Raw genomic sequence first — 16047 nt, forward strand, 5'->3', positions numbered from 1 at the left:
GTAGGCTTGTATAGCTATAAACTTCCCTCTTAGAACTGCTTTTGCTGCATCCCATAGGTTTTGGATTGTCGTGTTTTCATTATCCTTTGTCTCTAAGTATTTTTTGATTTCCTCTTTGATTTCTTCAGTGATCTCTTGGTTATTTAGTAACATATTGTTTAGCTGCCACATGTTTGTGTTTTTTTATGCTTTTTTCCCTGTAATTCATATCTAATCTCATAGCGTTGTGCTCAGGAAAGATGCTTGATATGATTTCAGTTTTATTAAATTTACTGAGGCTTGGTTTGTGACACAAGATTTGATCTACCCTGGAGAATGTTCCGTGCACACTTGAGAAGAAAGTGTAATCTGCTCTTTTGGGATTGAATGTCCTATAAATATCAATTAAATCTATCTGGTCTATTGTGTCATTTAAAGCTTCTGTCTCCTTATTAATTTTCTGTTTGGATGATCTGTCCATTGGTGTAAGTGAGATGTTAAAGTCCCCCACTATTATTGTGTTACTGTCAATTTCCTCTTTTAGAGCTGTTAAAGTTGCCTTATGTATTGAGGTGCTCCTATGTTTGGTGCATATATATTTGTAATTGTTATATCTTCTTCTTGGATTGATCCCTTGATCATTATGTAGTGTCCTTCCTCGTCTCTTGTAACATTCTTTATTTTAAAGTCCATTTTATCTGATATGAGTATTGTTACTCCAGCTTTCTTTTGATTTCCATTTGCATGGAATATCTTTTTCCATCCCCTCACTTTCAGTGTGTATGTGTCCCTAGGTCTGAGGTGGATCTCTTGTAGACAGCATATATATGCATCTTGTTTTTGTATCCATTCAGCAAGCCTGTGTCTTCTGGTTGGAGCATTTAATCCATTCACGTTTAAGGTAATTATCGATATGTATGTTCCTATGACCATTTTCTTAATTGTTTTGGGTTTGTTTTTGTAGGTCCTTTTCTTCTCTTGTGTTTCCCACTTAGAGAAGTTCCTTTAGCATCTGTTGTAGAGCTGGTTTGGTGGTGCTGAATTCTCTTAGCTTTTGCTTGTCTGTAAAACTTTTGATTTCTCCATCAAATCTGAATGGGATCCTTGCCAGGTAGAGTTATCTTGGTTGTACGTTCTTCCCTCTCATCACTTTAAGTATATCATGCCACTCCCTTCTGGCTTGTAGAGTTTCTGCTGAGAAATCAGCTGTTAACCTTATGGGAGTTCCCTTGTATGTTGTCCTTTTTCCCTTGCTGCTTTCAATAATTTTTCTTTGTCTTTAATTTTTGCCAATTTGATTACCATGTGTCTCAGCGTGTTTTTCCTTGGGTTTATCCTGTATGGGACTCTCTGCACTTCCTGGACTTGGGTGGCTATTTCCTTTCCCATGTTAGGGAAATTTTCGACTATAATCTCTTCAAATATTTTCTCTTGTCCTTTCTCTCTCTCTTCTCCTTCTGGGACCCCTATAACTTGAATGTTGTTGCGTTTAATGTTGTCCCAGAGGTCTCTTATGCTGTCTTCATTTCTTTTCAATCTTTTTTCTTTATTCTGTTCCACAGCAGTGAATTCCACCATTCTGTCTTCCAGGTCACTTACCCGTTTTTCTGCCTCAGTTATTCTGCTATTGATTCCTTCTAGTGTATTTTCATTTCAGTTGTTATATTGTTCATCTCTGTTTGTTTGTTCTTTAATTCTGGTAGATCTTTGTTAAACATTTCTTTCAACTTCTCGATCTTTGTCTCCATTCTTTTTCCGAGGTCCTGGATCATCTTCATTATCATTATTCTGAATTCTCTTTCTGGAATATTGCCTATCTCCGTTTCATTTAGTTGTTTTTCTGGGGTTTTATCTTGTTCCTTCATCTGGTACATAAACCTCTGCCTTTTCATCTTGTCTATCTTTCTGTGAATGTGGTTTTTGTTCCACAGGCTGCTAGTGTTGGAGGGTCTCCTGCAGAGGCGGGGGGGGGGGGGGCGCTGTGGCTCACCATGGGGACAAGGACACTGGCAGCAGAAGTTCCGGGAAGTACTCTTTGGCGTGAGCCCTCCCAGAGTCCGCCATTAGCCCCACCAAAGACAGTTAGCACTTATTTTGAGTTGAGCTGAAAATAAATTAGTTTGACAAAGATACTTATTTAAATCAAGCAGTATGAAACCACAGAACAAATTACATATACAGGTGTGTGAGAGAGAGAGAGAGAGACTGTGTGTATGGGGTATGTGTGTGTGTTGCTAATATTGGCAATTAGTTGTAGCAATTATGGCAAAAGGTTGGCATCCGGGGAAGGAAGGGAGAGATAGGAACTTGTATCCAGTGCCCTTTCAAACATATGAAAGCATAAAATGGTACCCTCTCAATGGACTATGACATTTCTTACAGCCTCACCTTTGGAATGTTGTTTGGATGTCTTGGGAGACCTGGCATTTTGGAAACCTTAGCAGAGGGAGACCAAAAGGCTCCTGGGGCAGTGTGTGCTGCTAATGCATCCCACCCACTTGGGCAGCTCCATCCACTTACATAGCATCCATAAGATAAGACTGTCAGTGTGTGTCTGGTGACCAGAGAATGTATTGCTTAACTCAGGACACTTCTGAAAGTGAAGTGGATCTCAGAGCAAACCAGCATCCTAGTTATAGGCTCTTTTTTTTTAGTTCACAGTTCTTTCTCTGATGAGGTCCAAAAGCAGAAAGCATATTTTTATTCAATTTTGATATATGTGTTTGATGAAACCAGAATCATCTTAGAAGAGACCTTTGTTTTAGTGAAAATGATACACACTCATTGTAAAAACAAATTGGAAAACCCAACAATACAGAAAGTGCAAGACAAGTAAAAATCCATTGTGGTGTCAGAACCAGGAGATAACTAGCGTTAACAGTTTGGTAAACATTCTTCTGGTCTTCTCTACATATGGGCATATGTACACAGATACACAAATATACTTTTACACAAATGGGATCAAATTATATATAATGTTCTACAATTTGCTTTTCTTCAGTAAACACTTAGACATCTTTCCATGGTGTCCGATATAGGTCTGCACCATTTTCAATGGTTACACACACAAGAGAATGCATGTATTATACCATTCTTTTACATAATTCAGTCTTGCATTATTGACATTTGGTTTCTACATTTTTTGTAGTTTAATTTTTATTTTATATTGTAGTATAGATGATTTACAATGTTGCATTAGTTTCAGGTATATACATATACCTATTCTTTTCCCATATTGGTTATTACAGATTATTTAGTAGAGTTCCCTGTGCTATACAGTAGGTCCTTGTTTATCATCTATTTTATATATTGTTGTGTGTATATGTTAATCCCAACCTCCTAATTTATCCCTCCCCTCTACATTTTTAACATTATAAATAACAGAGGTGAATGCTCTGGTATACACTTTTTTGATTGTAATTTTAACCCCTTCTCTCTCTTTAATGAAAGCATGTCAGAGGAGTGAGAGATGTGTTATATTGGGACAATCTGAAATGCTTATAACTTACTTTGAGGAAGAGGAAGAGTTACTTGCAAATTCCTATGCTGTAACCTGATTAATAATAAGTTGCCTACACACTGCATGCCTGATTGAGCACCAGCAGTATTTCTGGACCCTTGTCTAAAGTATAAACTCTACTGCCCCTAAGTATTCTTTTCCGTCACCCCTGATCTCTGCCTATAGGACACTGTGTCTTAAATCTCCATCACATTTCATTCTTCAGTTCCGATATTTAATCCATTTCATTTCATGCAATAGTCATTTTCATGTTTTCTCACCCCTCCCCGAGAGATGATGTGTTTTTCCTACTTATTCCTTGTTAGCAGCCTCGGTGGCTCGTTTGTGTGAGGTGCTGAACTAGGGCAAGTGACACAGGCAGTGGGGCTCAAACCACTAACAGCAGCATCTGACCACTTTGCCTGCCTACAGGTGCTCTTCACGGAGTGTCTAGCAGACTGAGAATGTTTTGCCAGGTAACAACCCTTCCTCCTTATTAGTTAAAGGACCACCAATAAATATAAGGAAAGCGTAGTTGAAATGTTTGAAAACTGCTATATTCTCTAAGTTCAAAGTAAGTCCAATTGGTTTAAAGTGTTGACTTCTTGAAGAAATGTCCCGAGAGTCACTTGTTTCTAAAAAATAAGCGTGGGTTAGTCAGGGCAGGGCTGGATTAAGATAATGATCAGTAATATGCCATTTGTCAGTGGAAGAGTTCAAGGAAGAAGTAAAAGAGCCACCCACCATTCTGACTGGCCTTCTTTCCTTCTAATTAGAGAGAGACCAAGGGCCTGATGGAAGGCCACCATCTCCCCAGGGACCTCTGATCGAGGCTGGGAGGCCTGATGGAGGCTTTTTTTCTTCACCTAAAAAGGAAAACTCAGCAACATTAGAAACACAAATACAGCATTTGCTTTCATTTAGAGTAGCTAGAATCAGTTACCCCTAGGAACTGTGATGCTCCAAATGGCAAACGGAGGGTGTAACTTCTGAGCAACAGCTAGAAATGACAAAGCAAGCTTCTGATCAAGAATGTGAAGTGAGGTTTTTTGAAAGTCAGAATAAGATGAATGAAGATTTGTTAGAAACTACTGATAGTTAATTATGGTAAAAGTACCACAAGATTGAGCTTGGGGGGGTGGGGGGTTGTTATTGTTTGCTTTATTTCTTCCCCCTGAAGTTCAGAGGCAGTCACATGACATTTATTCAACGCCAAGAGCACGTAGATCAATGTATGGAGGAGTGTGACATTGAAATGTGGAGCTAAGTTATAGATGAATGAATGAATAAGTAAATAAATAAAGGACACAGCTTCATATAGAAGAATTCAAAATGTAACAGTTGAGTTGTATTCAGCTTTCCTCCCCAGTTAAAAATTCTCTCTCCCACCTCTAGTTATTGAACAATCTTATATTTATTGAGTGCTTTTGGTGCACAGCCCACTGTGAAATAGGTAATGTTGGTACTCATTTTCTGGCGATAAAAGCTATTGAGTTCTAGAAATATAAAAAAAAATTTTCATAGCTAAGGCCTCTGACATATACTGTTTAACTGAAAAACATGGCAGTTTGTAGATGAGTGTTTGAAAATCTGGTGCCCTCGCATCATACTTCCCAAGCCCTTTGTTGTCATTCCCAGAAGCGACTTTCTGACAGGTTGGGCTGACTCGTGTGTTGCTTCCATTCCTACTGTAGTCCAAGAGAAAGTGCTAGGGGAGCAGTGCCCATTCTATTCTAAGAAGCAGATGGGATAACCAGCTGAATCTGGTCTTTGCTGGAATGCACACGGGTCATCCTGTTTTGCTTTTGCCCTAAATTAAAAAAAAAAAAAAATCATACCATCATCATTTCAGAACCATTTAAAATAGTCTGAAAGAGTTGAATCAGAATTGGGCTTGGGATTTTCTTTCTCTGTTCATGCACTTCCTCAAATCCTTCGCTAGATGGTGTTCCAAATCAATCCGTGATCTCTACATGGTTGCTTTGGTCCAGGAAAATGGGGGAAGCACACAGCCATCCCTCTGTGACTGACTGTGGTCCCTCCCTCTGCCTTCAAGAATGGCTGGACTTTTCCCCGCTACTCAGTGAGTAGTTCTGCATATTGTTGAGCTGTGTTGCAGGCCATATGTGTCAGTATCTGGGAGTGGTTCTGACAGGAGACATTTCTGTGTGATTGGCAGGAAGCTTTGCTAGACTCATCATCAGCGGCCCCCATGACTCTCGCTGGTGCTGGGAATCACAAGCAAATTCGTTTTAACCCCTGGTGAAGATGGTCAATTCAAACCACAAGCCCGATGGGAACTGAAACCTGGGTGTGGCCCCTGAGTGGGACCAACAGATGAGTAATGAATAGAAATATTTACAGGAGGTGATAGACCCGGGAAATGTACAAATCTGTGCCCGCATATGTAAATCTTGGATCTGTGTTTGTTAGACAGGGCTGTGTCTAGGGTCTTCATTTCAAAGGAAATGATGAATTAATGTTGCTTTTCTCAAATACTGAAAAATTCATTTGATTCACAAAAGATATTGGAGACTATCTTTCAAAAACAAACTGGATTTGAGGATGCTATAAAAATGACGGTCCAAGTATGGTACTGGCCCAAAAACAGAACTATAGATCAATGGTACAGGATAGAAAGCCCAGAGACAAACCCATGCACATATGGTCACCTTACCTTTGACAAAGGAGGCAAGAATATACAATGGAGAAAAGACAATCTCTTCAATACGTGGTGCTGGGAAAACTGGACAGCTACATGTGAAAGAATGAAATTAGAACACTTCCTTACACCATACACAAAAATAAACTCAAAATGGATTAAAGACCTAAATATAAGGCCAGACACTATAAAACTCTTAGAGGAAAACATAGGAAGAACACTCTATGACATAATCATAGCAAGATCCTTTTTGACCCACCTCCTAGAGTAATGGAAATAAAAACAAAAATAAACAAATGGGACCTAATTAAACTTAAACGGTTTTGCACAGCAAAGGAAACCATAAACAAGACAAAAAGACAACCCTCTGAATGAGAGAAAATATTTGCAAATGAAGCAACTGACAAAGGATTAATCTCCAAAATATACAAGCAGCTCATGGAGCTCAATATCAAAAAAACAAACAACCCAAACTATATATAATAACCTGTGATAAACCACAATGGAAAAGAATATAAAAAAGAATGTGTATGTGTGTATAACTGAGTCACTTTGCTGTACAGCAGAGATTGGCACAACATTGTAAATCAACTGCACTTCAATTAAAAAAAAATTAAAAAACAAACAAACAACCCAATCCAAAAATGGGTGGAATACCTCAATAGACATTTCTCCAAAGTAGCCATACAGATTGCCAACAAACACATGAAAAGATGCTCAACATCACGAATCATTAGAGAAATGCAAATCAAAACCACAATGAGGTATCACCTCACACCCATCAGAATGGCCATCATCAAAAAATCTACAAACAATAAATGCTGGAGAGGGTGTGGAGAAAAGGGAACCCTCCTGCACTGTTGGTGGGAATGTAAACTGATACAGCCACTATGGAGAGCAGTATGGAGGTTCCTTAAAGAACTGAAAATAGAGCTACCATATGACCCAGCAATCCCACTGCTGGGCATATACCCTGAGAAAACCATAATTCGAAAAGATACATGTACCACAGTGCTCATTGCAACACTATTTACAATAGCCAGGACGTGGAAGCAACCTAAATGTCCATCGACAAATGAATGGATGAAGAAGATGTGGCACATATATACGATGGAATATTACTCAGCCATAAAAAGGAACAGAATTGAGTTCTTTGTAATGAGGTGGATGGACCTAGAGTCTGTCATACAGAGTGAAGTAAGTCAGAAAGAGAAAAACAAATACCGTATGCTAACGCACATATATGGAATCTAAAAAAAACAGTACTGATGAACTTAGTGGCAGGGCAGGAATAAAGATGCAGACGTAGAGAACGGACTTGAGGACACAGGGGAAGAGGAAGCTGGGATGAAGTGAGAGAGTAGCACTGACATATATACACTACCAAATGTAAAACAGATGGCTAGTGGGAAGCTGCTGCATAGCACTGGTAGATCAGCTTGATGCTTTGTGACAACCTAGAGGGGTGGGTTAAGGAGGAGGGTGGGAGGGAGACTCAAGAAGGAGGAGATATAGGGATATATGTATATGTATAGCTGATTCACTTTGTTGTACAGCAGAAACTAACACAACATTGTAAAGCAATTATACTCCAATAAAGATATTTAAAAAATGACGGTCCAATGAGATATATGAATAGATATGAACTTATCCTACTTAGTTCCACAGTTCCTCATGCTCTCCTCCCCCGCCTGTGCTCCATTATTCAGATAGCTAAACACACCATCACTTTGACAGCTGTATATGCAGTTGATTCCTTATTGTCAGTAGCCAAGGAAACTGAAATTTTTCATGACATGTTTGTGTCTGGAGGCAGCTCCATGGGAAAAAAGAACTTTTAGACAACCCAGTGGGCTGGGTCTAAAATCCCTGGGAGAGTACAATGGCCTGGTTCCACTTGTGATGATTCTGCTGTTACCATAAACAGAGCAGAGCCCAGTTCTAATGGACTGGTCTGAGGATATGCTTCATGTGCAAGGCTTAGTCCGGGCCTGTGATGATGAAAATCATCTGAGTGGCAAAGAGAAAAGTGCAGGACCCTGAAAGGTGCTATGTTGTAGAGACATCCCTATATAACTGCTGTGATTTTACAGGGTACCCAAAAGGTCCTGTGAAGATGAAGGACGGACGTTCCTGGCCTCGATTGCATTCTTTCATGGAGGGATCTTTCAGTGGCCTTCTGCCCTTTAATGCTCAAACTCACACTAGTTCATTTTCACTTTCCTCCATGGCCGGCCCTCAAGAACGCTTAAAGACAACACTGAATTCATAGAAAATGATTTTTGTACATGTGATCGATCTGGTTCATTTTTTCAAACATTTAAATGGCATTTTTTATTGACAATTATTTTAATAATTTTTTTCTTGAGTCCCCAAATTATACTTCATTTTTATTTGTTGATGTTCCTGAGAGTGTGAGATGCCTGATGGCCTAGAGAAAAGTACAAAGTAGAAAGAGAAAGAAGCTTCTCACAGAAATGTTAGCCCACCTGTCACCCTGCTGCCCAGTGGGACGGGCCCCGGTGCCATTTTTCATGCTGATGTGAAAACACTCATGGTGATGTCTGTTTGCGTCTCTCATGATCTTCATAAGGAGGTTTCTGTACTTGACTTAACATTGGAATCACAGGGAAATTTTGGTAAAAATCATATTTCCAGGCTCAACTTCTTAGAGAGTGAAGGTTCTGTAGGTCTGCAGTGGGTGGTACCCTAAAATCTGTATTTTTAACAAGCATCTCCAGATGATTCCAAGGCAATGTGTCCACATTCTGGAAACACTAGACAGGGTGCTTCAGGGCTCGTGTAAATGATACTGTCTCCACTCACCACTATGCTTGAAGTATGTTAACATCAGGATTAAATGAATATTAACTCATCTCCCTTTCCTGTACTCCCTTCTCCATATGTTTATTTAAACACACAACCATACCATCACCTCAGAGCAATTTCACTTACCTTAAAAATCTCCTCTACCCTGTGAAAAAGTTTCCTTAAGTATATAACCAGTTTTACGGAGAATATTTCTCCCTTCCTTTGTACAATGTTCCAGGAGGAACGTGTTCATACCTGCCTTGGTGTCCTGCAAGGCAACAGTGATAGATAAGATGCATGTCAGATCATCCATTTCCTAGACAGAAAAGACACTGTGTGGTTGTTAATGATGTTGGTCATTATTTTGGCAGTAGAAGAAATGGAAAGAATGGAGGAGAGGGGATTTTAAAATTCGGGGACACGGTGAGTCCAAGAGGAGGACTGGAAGATAAATTTAAGATGCTAAATCAGGCCAAAAAAATGTATTGAAAAAATAAATATACTTTTCTCTGGTGGCATGTACATATACAGGAAGAAAAAAGTTGGTTCAGTTATCTCAACAATTGTCTCTATGGCCCATGCACCAAAGATGCTGGATATCGGCCATGGGGTCCTAAGCACATCTGACCCTAACGATTTATGTCAGAAGACATTTAACACAACATAGAGCAACACAGTATTGAGATTCATTGTCTTTTAAAAGAAAACTTGAGTTCAGTAAGTCACAAAATTGACTTCTGTGTAATTGAGCAGATAGCACTAAGATCTTATTTTCTATTCCTTGTCCATGCAGAACAAGCTCTAATGCAAGGCTTTGGGAATTTCATGACTTTGCTATAGAACACAGAGTTATTATCTATCATTCAAAATACACCCCTGAATTGAAAATAAGGCACTTCCATGTCAGGTCAATATAATTAAGAATCTAATTAATGGTCATGTAAATCATGACAGATATTAATATTTATTCTTAGTTATCCTGTTTGTCATATCAAACCAATTGCTCAGCAAATGTTGACTTAAAGGATTCTCTGCTTTGCCTCATTACTGTTTGACCTCATGCGTTAACTCAGCATGCATTAAATAGGTCTAAGTTGAGAATCCACTCTGAGTCTATAGAGCAGAATGAAGAAGAATGCAGGGAGCTGAAATTCATTGAGTGCTTACTCATTGGCACTTTCTATTTCATCTTAATTAATTCCTCCAAAAGCCTTATGAAGTGGCTTTTATTATCTCTGTGGCAAAACCGAGGAATTATGCATGTCTTTCTGTGGCTGCTGGGTGGGGCTTTTAATGTTAAAACAATAGAAACGTGGTTGTAAAACATTAGTCTGGTTTTAAGATTTTTTTTTTGTTTCTTTGTGTGTTTTTTAAGTTTTCTTACGCTATAGCAGGGTCAGCCCCCAGACCAAATCCAGCCCATTGTTCGTTTTTGTAAATAAATTATATTGGAACACAGCCACAGTCTTGTGTTCTGTATTATCTACAGTTGCTTTCACTTACAACCTGAGTAGTTGCAACAGAAATTGTATGGTCTTCAAAGTCTAAAGTTTTTACTACCTGGCCCTTTATAGAAAAAGTTTGCCAACCCCTGTGCTACAGATTGATGCTCTCTCTATATGACTAACCCTCTTTCATGATGGCAGATATTCATCGAATAATAGCTCAGAATCACCAGATTGTTGCCTTGACATTGTGGAAATCTAAGTGTGTGGTGTCATCAGGGCTTGAGGGCTTTAATCTCCCTTGTCTAATGTGGGAAGAATTAGTTAGATCCAAACTTCCAAATAAGCACGAGTTACCTAGTTTCCTCTAAAGTGGGACTCAGCCTAGATCTAACCTTCTATACCTTAGTTTGAGTCACATTCATTAGGGTTCACTTAGTTATACTACAGAACAAGTGAGCTCCCCCTCCCCAATCTCAGGTTTATTTCTTGATCGCATTTCATGTCTGCTGCGGGTCAGTGGCTGCTCTGCTCTGACACAGGGCCCTCATCCTCACATCCAGGCTGAAGGAGGACCCCTATCTGGGACATGCCATCCTCACAACAAAGGGAAAGGAGAAAAGGGCTGACGGAAATACACAAGGGCTCTTATAGTTTCAGCAGGTACTTGGTCACATGCTGATGGAAGGATGATACATACTGCTGCTGTAAGGAGGCCCCACAGGCTGCGAGGCAAGGGCAAGGATGCACGCTCTTACAGTGAGCAGGACATGTGGATAATTGAGGACAGCAATAAAACCTACTGCAGGCCAGAACAATCAGTCCCCCATCTGCCAACTAGAGAACCTCCATCCTCCTAACCATCCCTTAGGTAACCAGGGTGTGTTGTGAAATCTCAGAGTTACTGCTTCCTGTAAACACTTCACGATCCCCCTCCTCTTCCAGGTGGGTTATTGTTCTGTGTTTTTTTCTAACCACCCAGCCTTACCTCACCTTCCATGCATGTGTTTCTATTTTTCTTTCTGGGGCGAGTGCCCATGACTTGATAAACAATCAATGGTGAAGTAAAGCAGGGCCACTCAACAGCTTTTGACTTACTTCCGTCAGCAGGTGGGCACCATTCTGAGGCATTTCAGTTATTCCAGATCTCTGTCTTCTGTCTGTCAGGGTTACAACAAAGAAAGTCAAATCGCCTAAGAAGATACCCTATGGCTTAAGTTTCCATTTCCTTTTTAAAGAAAGCTGACCCTTTTGTGAGCCTGAAGATGAAAGTTGTCTGTTAAATGCAGATTTTCTGGCTATTCTGCCTCAAAGTCGGTGAAGTAGAAGAAGATATTAAAGCTACTTCTCCAAACTGGGTCAGAACTGTGGTAGAAGATGAGAGGATTATTTCAGGAAGCCACACAATAATCCACTCAGGACTGACAAACTTAATTTATATAGTGTTTTCGGATTCCCCAAAACTGAGGAGATGAATTAGTCAGCCACGTGCCCAAGGTTCCATTTTCTGTGCTCCATCCTGCCAAACTTCGTTATTTCCAATGCTCAGCCAAAGCAGGTTTGAAAAAGCAATTTCATCATTTTATACCTATTGCTGAACAAGTAAATCAAGAAAATAGTCCAAAAGTATTTCTCCTACTTAAAATGAAGCAAGAAAGACAAAATCCTTAGAAATTGAAAAAAAATACACATGTTGAATGACCTTCAAAATTAATATTAAGGGACTTCCCTGGTGGCACAGTGGTTAAGAATCTGCCTGCTAATGCAGGGGACATGGGTTCAATCTCTGGTCGGGGAAGATCCCACATGCCGCGGAGCAACTAAGCCTGTGCACCACAACTACTGAGCCTTCTCTCTAGAACCCATGAGCCACAACTACTGAGCCCGTGCACCACAACTACTGAAGCCCATGACCTCTAGAGCCCGTGTGCCACAGCTACTGAGCTCGTGTGCTGCAACTATTGAAGCCCATGCACCTAGGACCCATGCTCCGCAACAAGAGAAGCCACCGTAATGAGAAGCCCGCCCACCACAGTGAAGAGTAGCCCCACGCACCACAACTAGAGAAAGCCCATGCACAGCAATGAAGACCCAAAGCAGTCAAAAAAAAAAAAAGAAAAAAATTAATGTTAAGAGAGATAAATTAGGAGTTTGGGATTAACATATACACACTACTATATATAAAATAGGTAAACAACAAGGACCTACTGTATAGCACAGGGAACAATACTCAATATCTTGTAATAGCCTATAATGGAAAAGAATCTGAAAATGTACATATATGTACATGTATAATTGAATCACTTTGCTGTACACTTGAAACTAACACAACATTGTAAATTAACTATACTTCAATTAAAAAAAATAATGTTAAGGTTTAGAGGTTATCTCATGGTTATATCATTTTGTTTGCTTATATGATGTCTTAGATTAAATTATATTAAATGCAAAAAGCCTTCCCTTTAAACTCAGGAACAAATTACAAGCATCTGCCCTCCCCGCTGTGCATTAATGTTATTCAAAGAGTGCTACCAGCTTAATAGGCAGAAGAAGACATGGGCTTTAAAATATTTAAAAGGAGAAGATCCAAATACATTCATTTTAGATTGTATGATTGTATACCTATAAGACCCAAGGGCATCAAATAAAAAACTTAGAAATTTTCCATAGTAGATGTACAAAGTTGAATACATAAAAAAGTTTTTTCTTACATACAGAAGGAGAAACTAGGAGCTTGAAAATTGAAATTTATATCAGAAGGCAGATTTTTAGTCAGAATAATTTCATCACCACAATACCAAAACATACTTGAAGTAACTGAGTTAAATGAAGTATAGGACCTTCAGAAGAAAACTATAAAATTTTAAGGACCAAAAAAATACCCTTAATGTTCCAGGAACAGTTTCTGTTTTATAAATTATTTGAAGTATAGCAGCTTTAAACAGCCATTTTATTATACACCCAGATTTTGTGGGTTAGGCATTTGGACAGCACAGAGGGAATGGGATGTCTGGAGCCACATCTGGGAGACTGATGTAGCTGAGGGTGATGCAGTGGCTGGGGCTGGAATATTCTGGAAGCATCTTCAGTCTCATATCTGATGGTTGGTGCTGGCCCTGGGCAGGAAACTCACTGGGGACTGTCAACCAGAGCACCTGCTGGAGGCCTCTCCAGGTGGCCTGGGATTCAGCAGAGCTGGGGGGCTCAGGATAGTTGGACCTCAAAAGGTGAGTGTCCCTGAGAACTAGCTGGACTCTACCCTACTACCTCTCCTGACCTCATCTCGGGGGCCACGCAGTGTCCATTGCTCTCTGCTGGTAACTAACCGGCCACAAATTGTCTCCAATTCAGGAAATTTCCGAGAGCAGTGCCAAAGAAATTGCAGCCATATTTTAAAAATCACTTCATTAAGAAACTGGAAAACAGAACAAAAACCACATTCAAAGAGAGATAGGCAAGATGAAAAGGCAGAGGTCTATGTACCAGATGAAGGAACAATATAAAACCCCAGAAAAACAACTAAATGAAGTGGAGATTGGCAACCTTCCAGAAAGAGAATTCAGAATAATGATAGTGAAGATGATCCAGGACCTCGGAAAAAGAATGGAGGCAAAGATCGAGAAGATGAAAGAAATGTTTAACAAAGATCTAGAAGAATTAAAGAACAAACAAACAGAGATGAACAATACAATAATTTTAAAAAAAATACACTAAAAGGAATCTATAGCAGAATAACTGAGGCAGAAAAACGGGTAAGTGACATGGAAGACAGAATGGTGGAATTCACTGCTGCAGAACAGAATAAAGAAAAGAGAATGAAAAGAAATGAAGACAGCTTAAGAGACCTCTGGGACAACATTAAATGCATCAATATTAGCATTACAGGGGTCCCAGAAGGAGAAGAGAGAGAAAAAGGACCTGAGAAAATATTTGAAGAGATTATAGTCGAAAATCTCCCTAACATGGGAAAGGAAATAGCCACCCAAGTCCAGGAAGCGCAGAGAGTCCCATACAGGACAAACCCAAAGAGAAACATGCCGAGACACATAGTAATCAAATTAGCAAAAATTAAAGACAAAGAAAAATTATTGAAAGCAGCAAGGGAAAAAGGACAAATAACATACAAGGGAACTCCCATAAGGTTAACAGCTGATTTCTCAGCAGAAACTCTACAAGCCAGAAGGGAGTGGCATGGTAAACTTAAAGTGATGAAAGGGAAGAACGTACAACCAAGATAACTCTACCTGGCAAGGATCCCATTCAGATTTGATGGAGAAATCAAAAGCTTTACAGACAAGCAAAAGCTAAGAGAATTCAGCACCACCAAACCAGCTCTACAACAAATGCTAAAGGAATTTCTCTAAGTGGGAAACACAAGAGAAGAAAAGGACCTACAAAAACAAACCCAAAACAATTAAGAAAATGGTCATAGGAACATACATATCGATAATTACCTTAAACGTGAATGGATTAAATGCTCCAACCAAAAGACACAGGCTTGCTGAATGGATACAAAAAAAAGATGCATATATATGCTGTCTACAAGAGACCCACCTCAGACCTAGGGACACATACACACTGAAAGTGAGGGGATGGAAAAAGATATTCCATGCAAATGGAAATCAAAAGAAAGCTGGAGTAACAATACTCATATCAGATAAAATAGACTTTAAAATAAAGAATGTTACAAGAGACAAGGAAGGACACTACATAATGATCAAGGGATCAATCCAAGAAGAAGATATAACAATTACAAATATATATGAACCAAACATAGGAGCACCTCAATACATAATGCAACTTTAACAGCTCTAAAAGAGGAAATTGACAGTAACACAATAATAGTGGGGGAATTTAACATCTCACTTACACCAATGGACAGATCATCCAAACAGAAAATTAATAAGGAAACACAAGCTTTAAATGACACAATAGACCAGATAGTTTTAATTGATATTTATAGAAGATTCCATCCCAAAAGAGCAGATTACACTTTCTTCTCAAGTGCGCACAGAACATTCTCCAGGATAGATCACATCTTGGGTCACAAACCAAGCCTCAGCAAATTTAAGAAAATTGAACTCATATCAAGTATCTTTTCTGACCACAATGCTATGAGATTAGAAATCAATGACAGGGAAAAAAACGTAAAAAACACAAACACATAGAGGCTAAACAATATGTTACTAAATAACCAAGAGATCACTGAAGAAATCAAAGAGGAAATCAAAAAATACTTAGAGACAAAGGATAATGAAAACACGACAATCCAAAACCTATGGAATGCAGCAAAAGCAGTTCTAAGAGGGAAGTTTATAGCTATACAAGCCTACCTCAAGAAACAAGAAAAACCTCAAATAAACAATCTAACATTACACCTAAAGGAACTAGAGAAAGAAGAACAAACGAAACCCAAAGTTAGCAGAAGGAAAGAAATCATAAAGATCAGAGCAGAAATAAATGAAATAGAAACAAAGAAAACAATAGCAAAGATCAGTCAAACTAAAAGCTGGTTCTTTGAGAAGATAAACAAAATTGATAAACCATTAGCCAGACTCATGAAGAAAAAGAGGGAGAGGACTCAAATCAATAAAATTAGAAATGAAAAAGGAGAAGTTACAACAGACACCGCAGAAACACAAAGCATCCTA

At 39.1% G+C, this 16047-nt stretch overlaps 1 protein-coding gene across 3 annotated transcripts in view; it reads left to right on the plus strand.

The window, feature by feature from the left end:
• Window positions 1-16047, plus strand: part of GADL1 (glutamate decarboxylase like 1) — a 182258-nt gene that overhangs the window by 141911 nt on the left and 24300 nt on the right. Inside the window, exon 15 of one of the 3 annotated variants that reach the window (XM_082348632.1) lies at window positions 8234-14063. The exons of the other annotated variants lie outside the window; for them this stretch is intronic. Within the exon in view, the coding sequence (XP_082204758.1) occupies window positions 8234-8254 (21 nt within the window). The 3' untranslated portion in view covers window positions 8255-14063. Of the gene's footprint in view, window positions 1-8233; window positions 14064-16047 lie in introns of those variants that run through there. 3 annotated transcript variants of the gene reach the window in all.

The sequence above is a fragment of the Balaenoptera borealis genome (assembly GCF_965194805.1).
Source record: "Balaenoptera borealis genome assembly, chromosome: 12".
Classification (NCBI taxonomy): domain Eukaryota; kingdom Metazoa; phylum Chordata; class Mammalia; order Artiodactyla; family Balaenopteridae; genus Balaenoptera; species Balaenoptera borealis.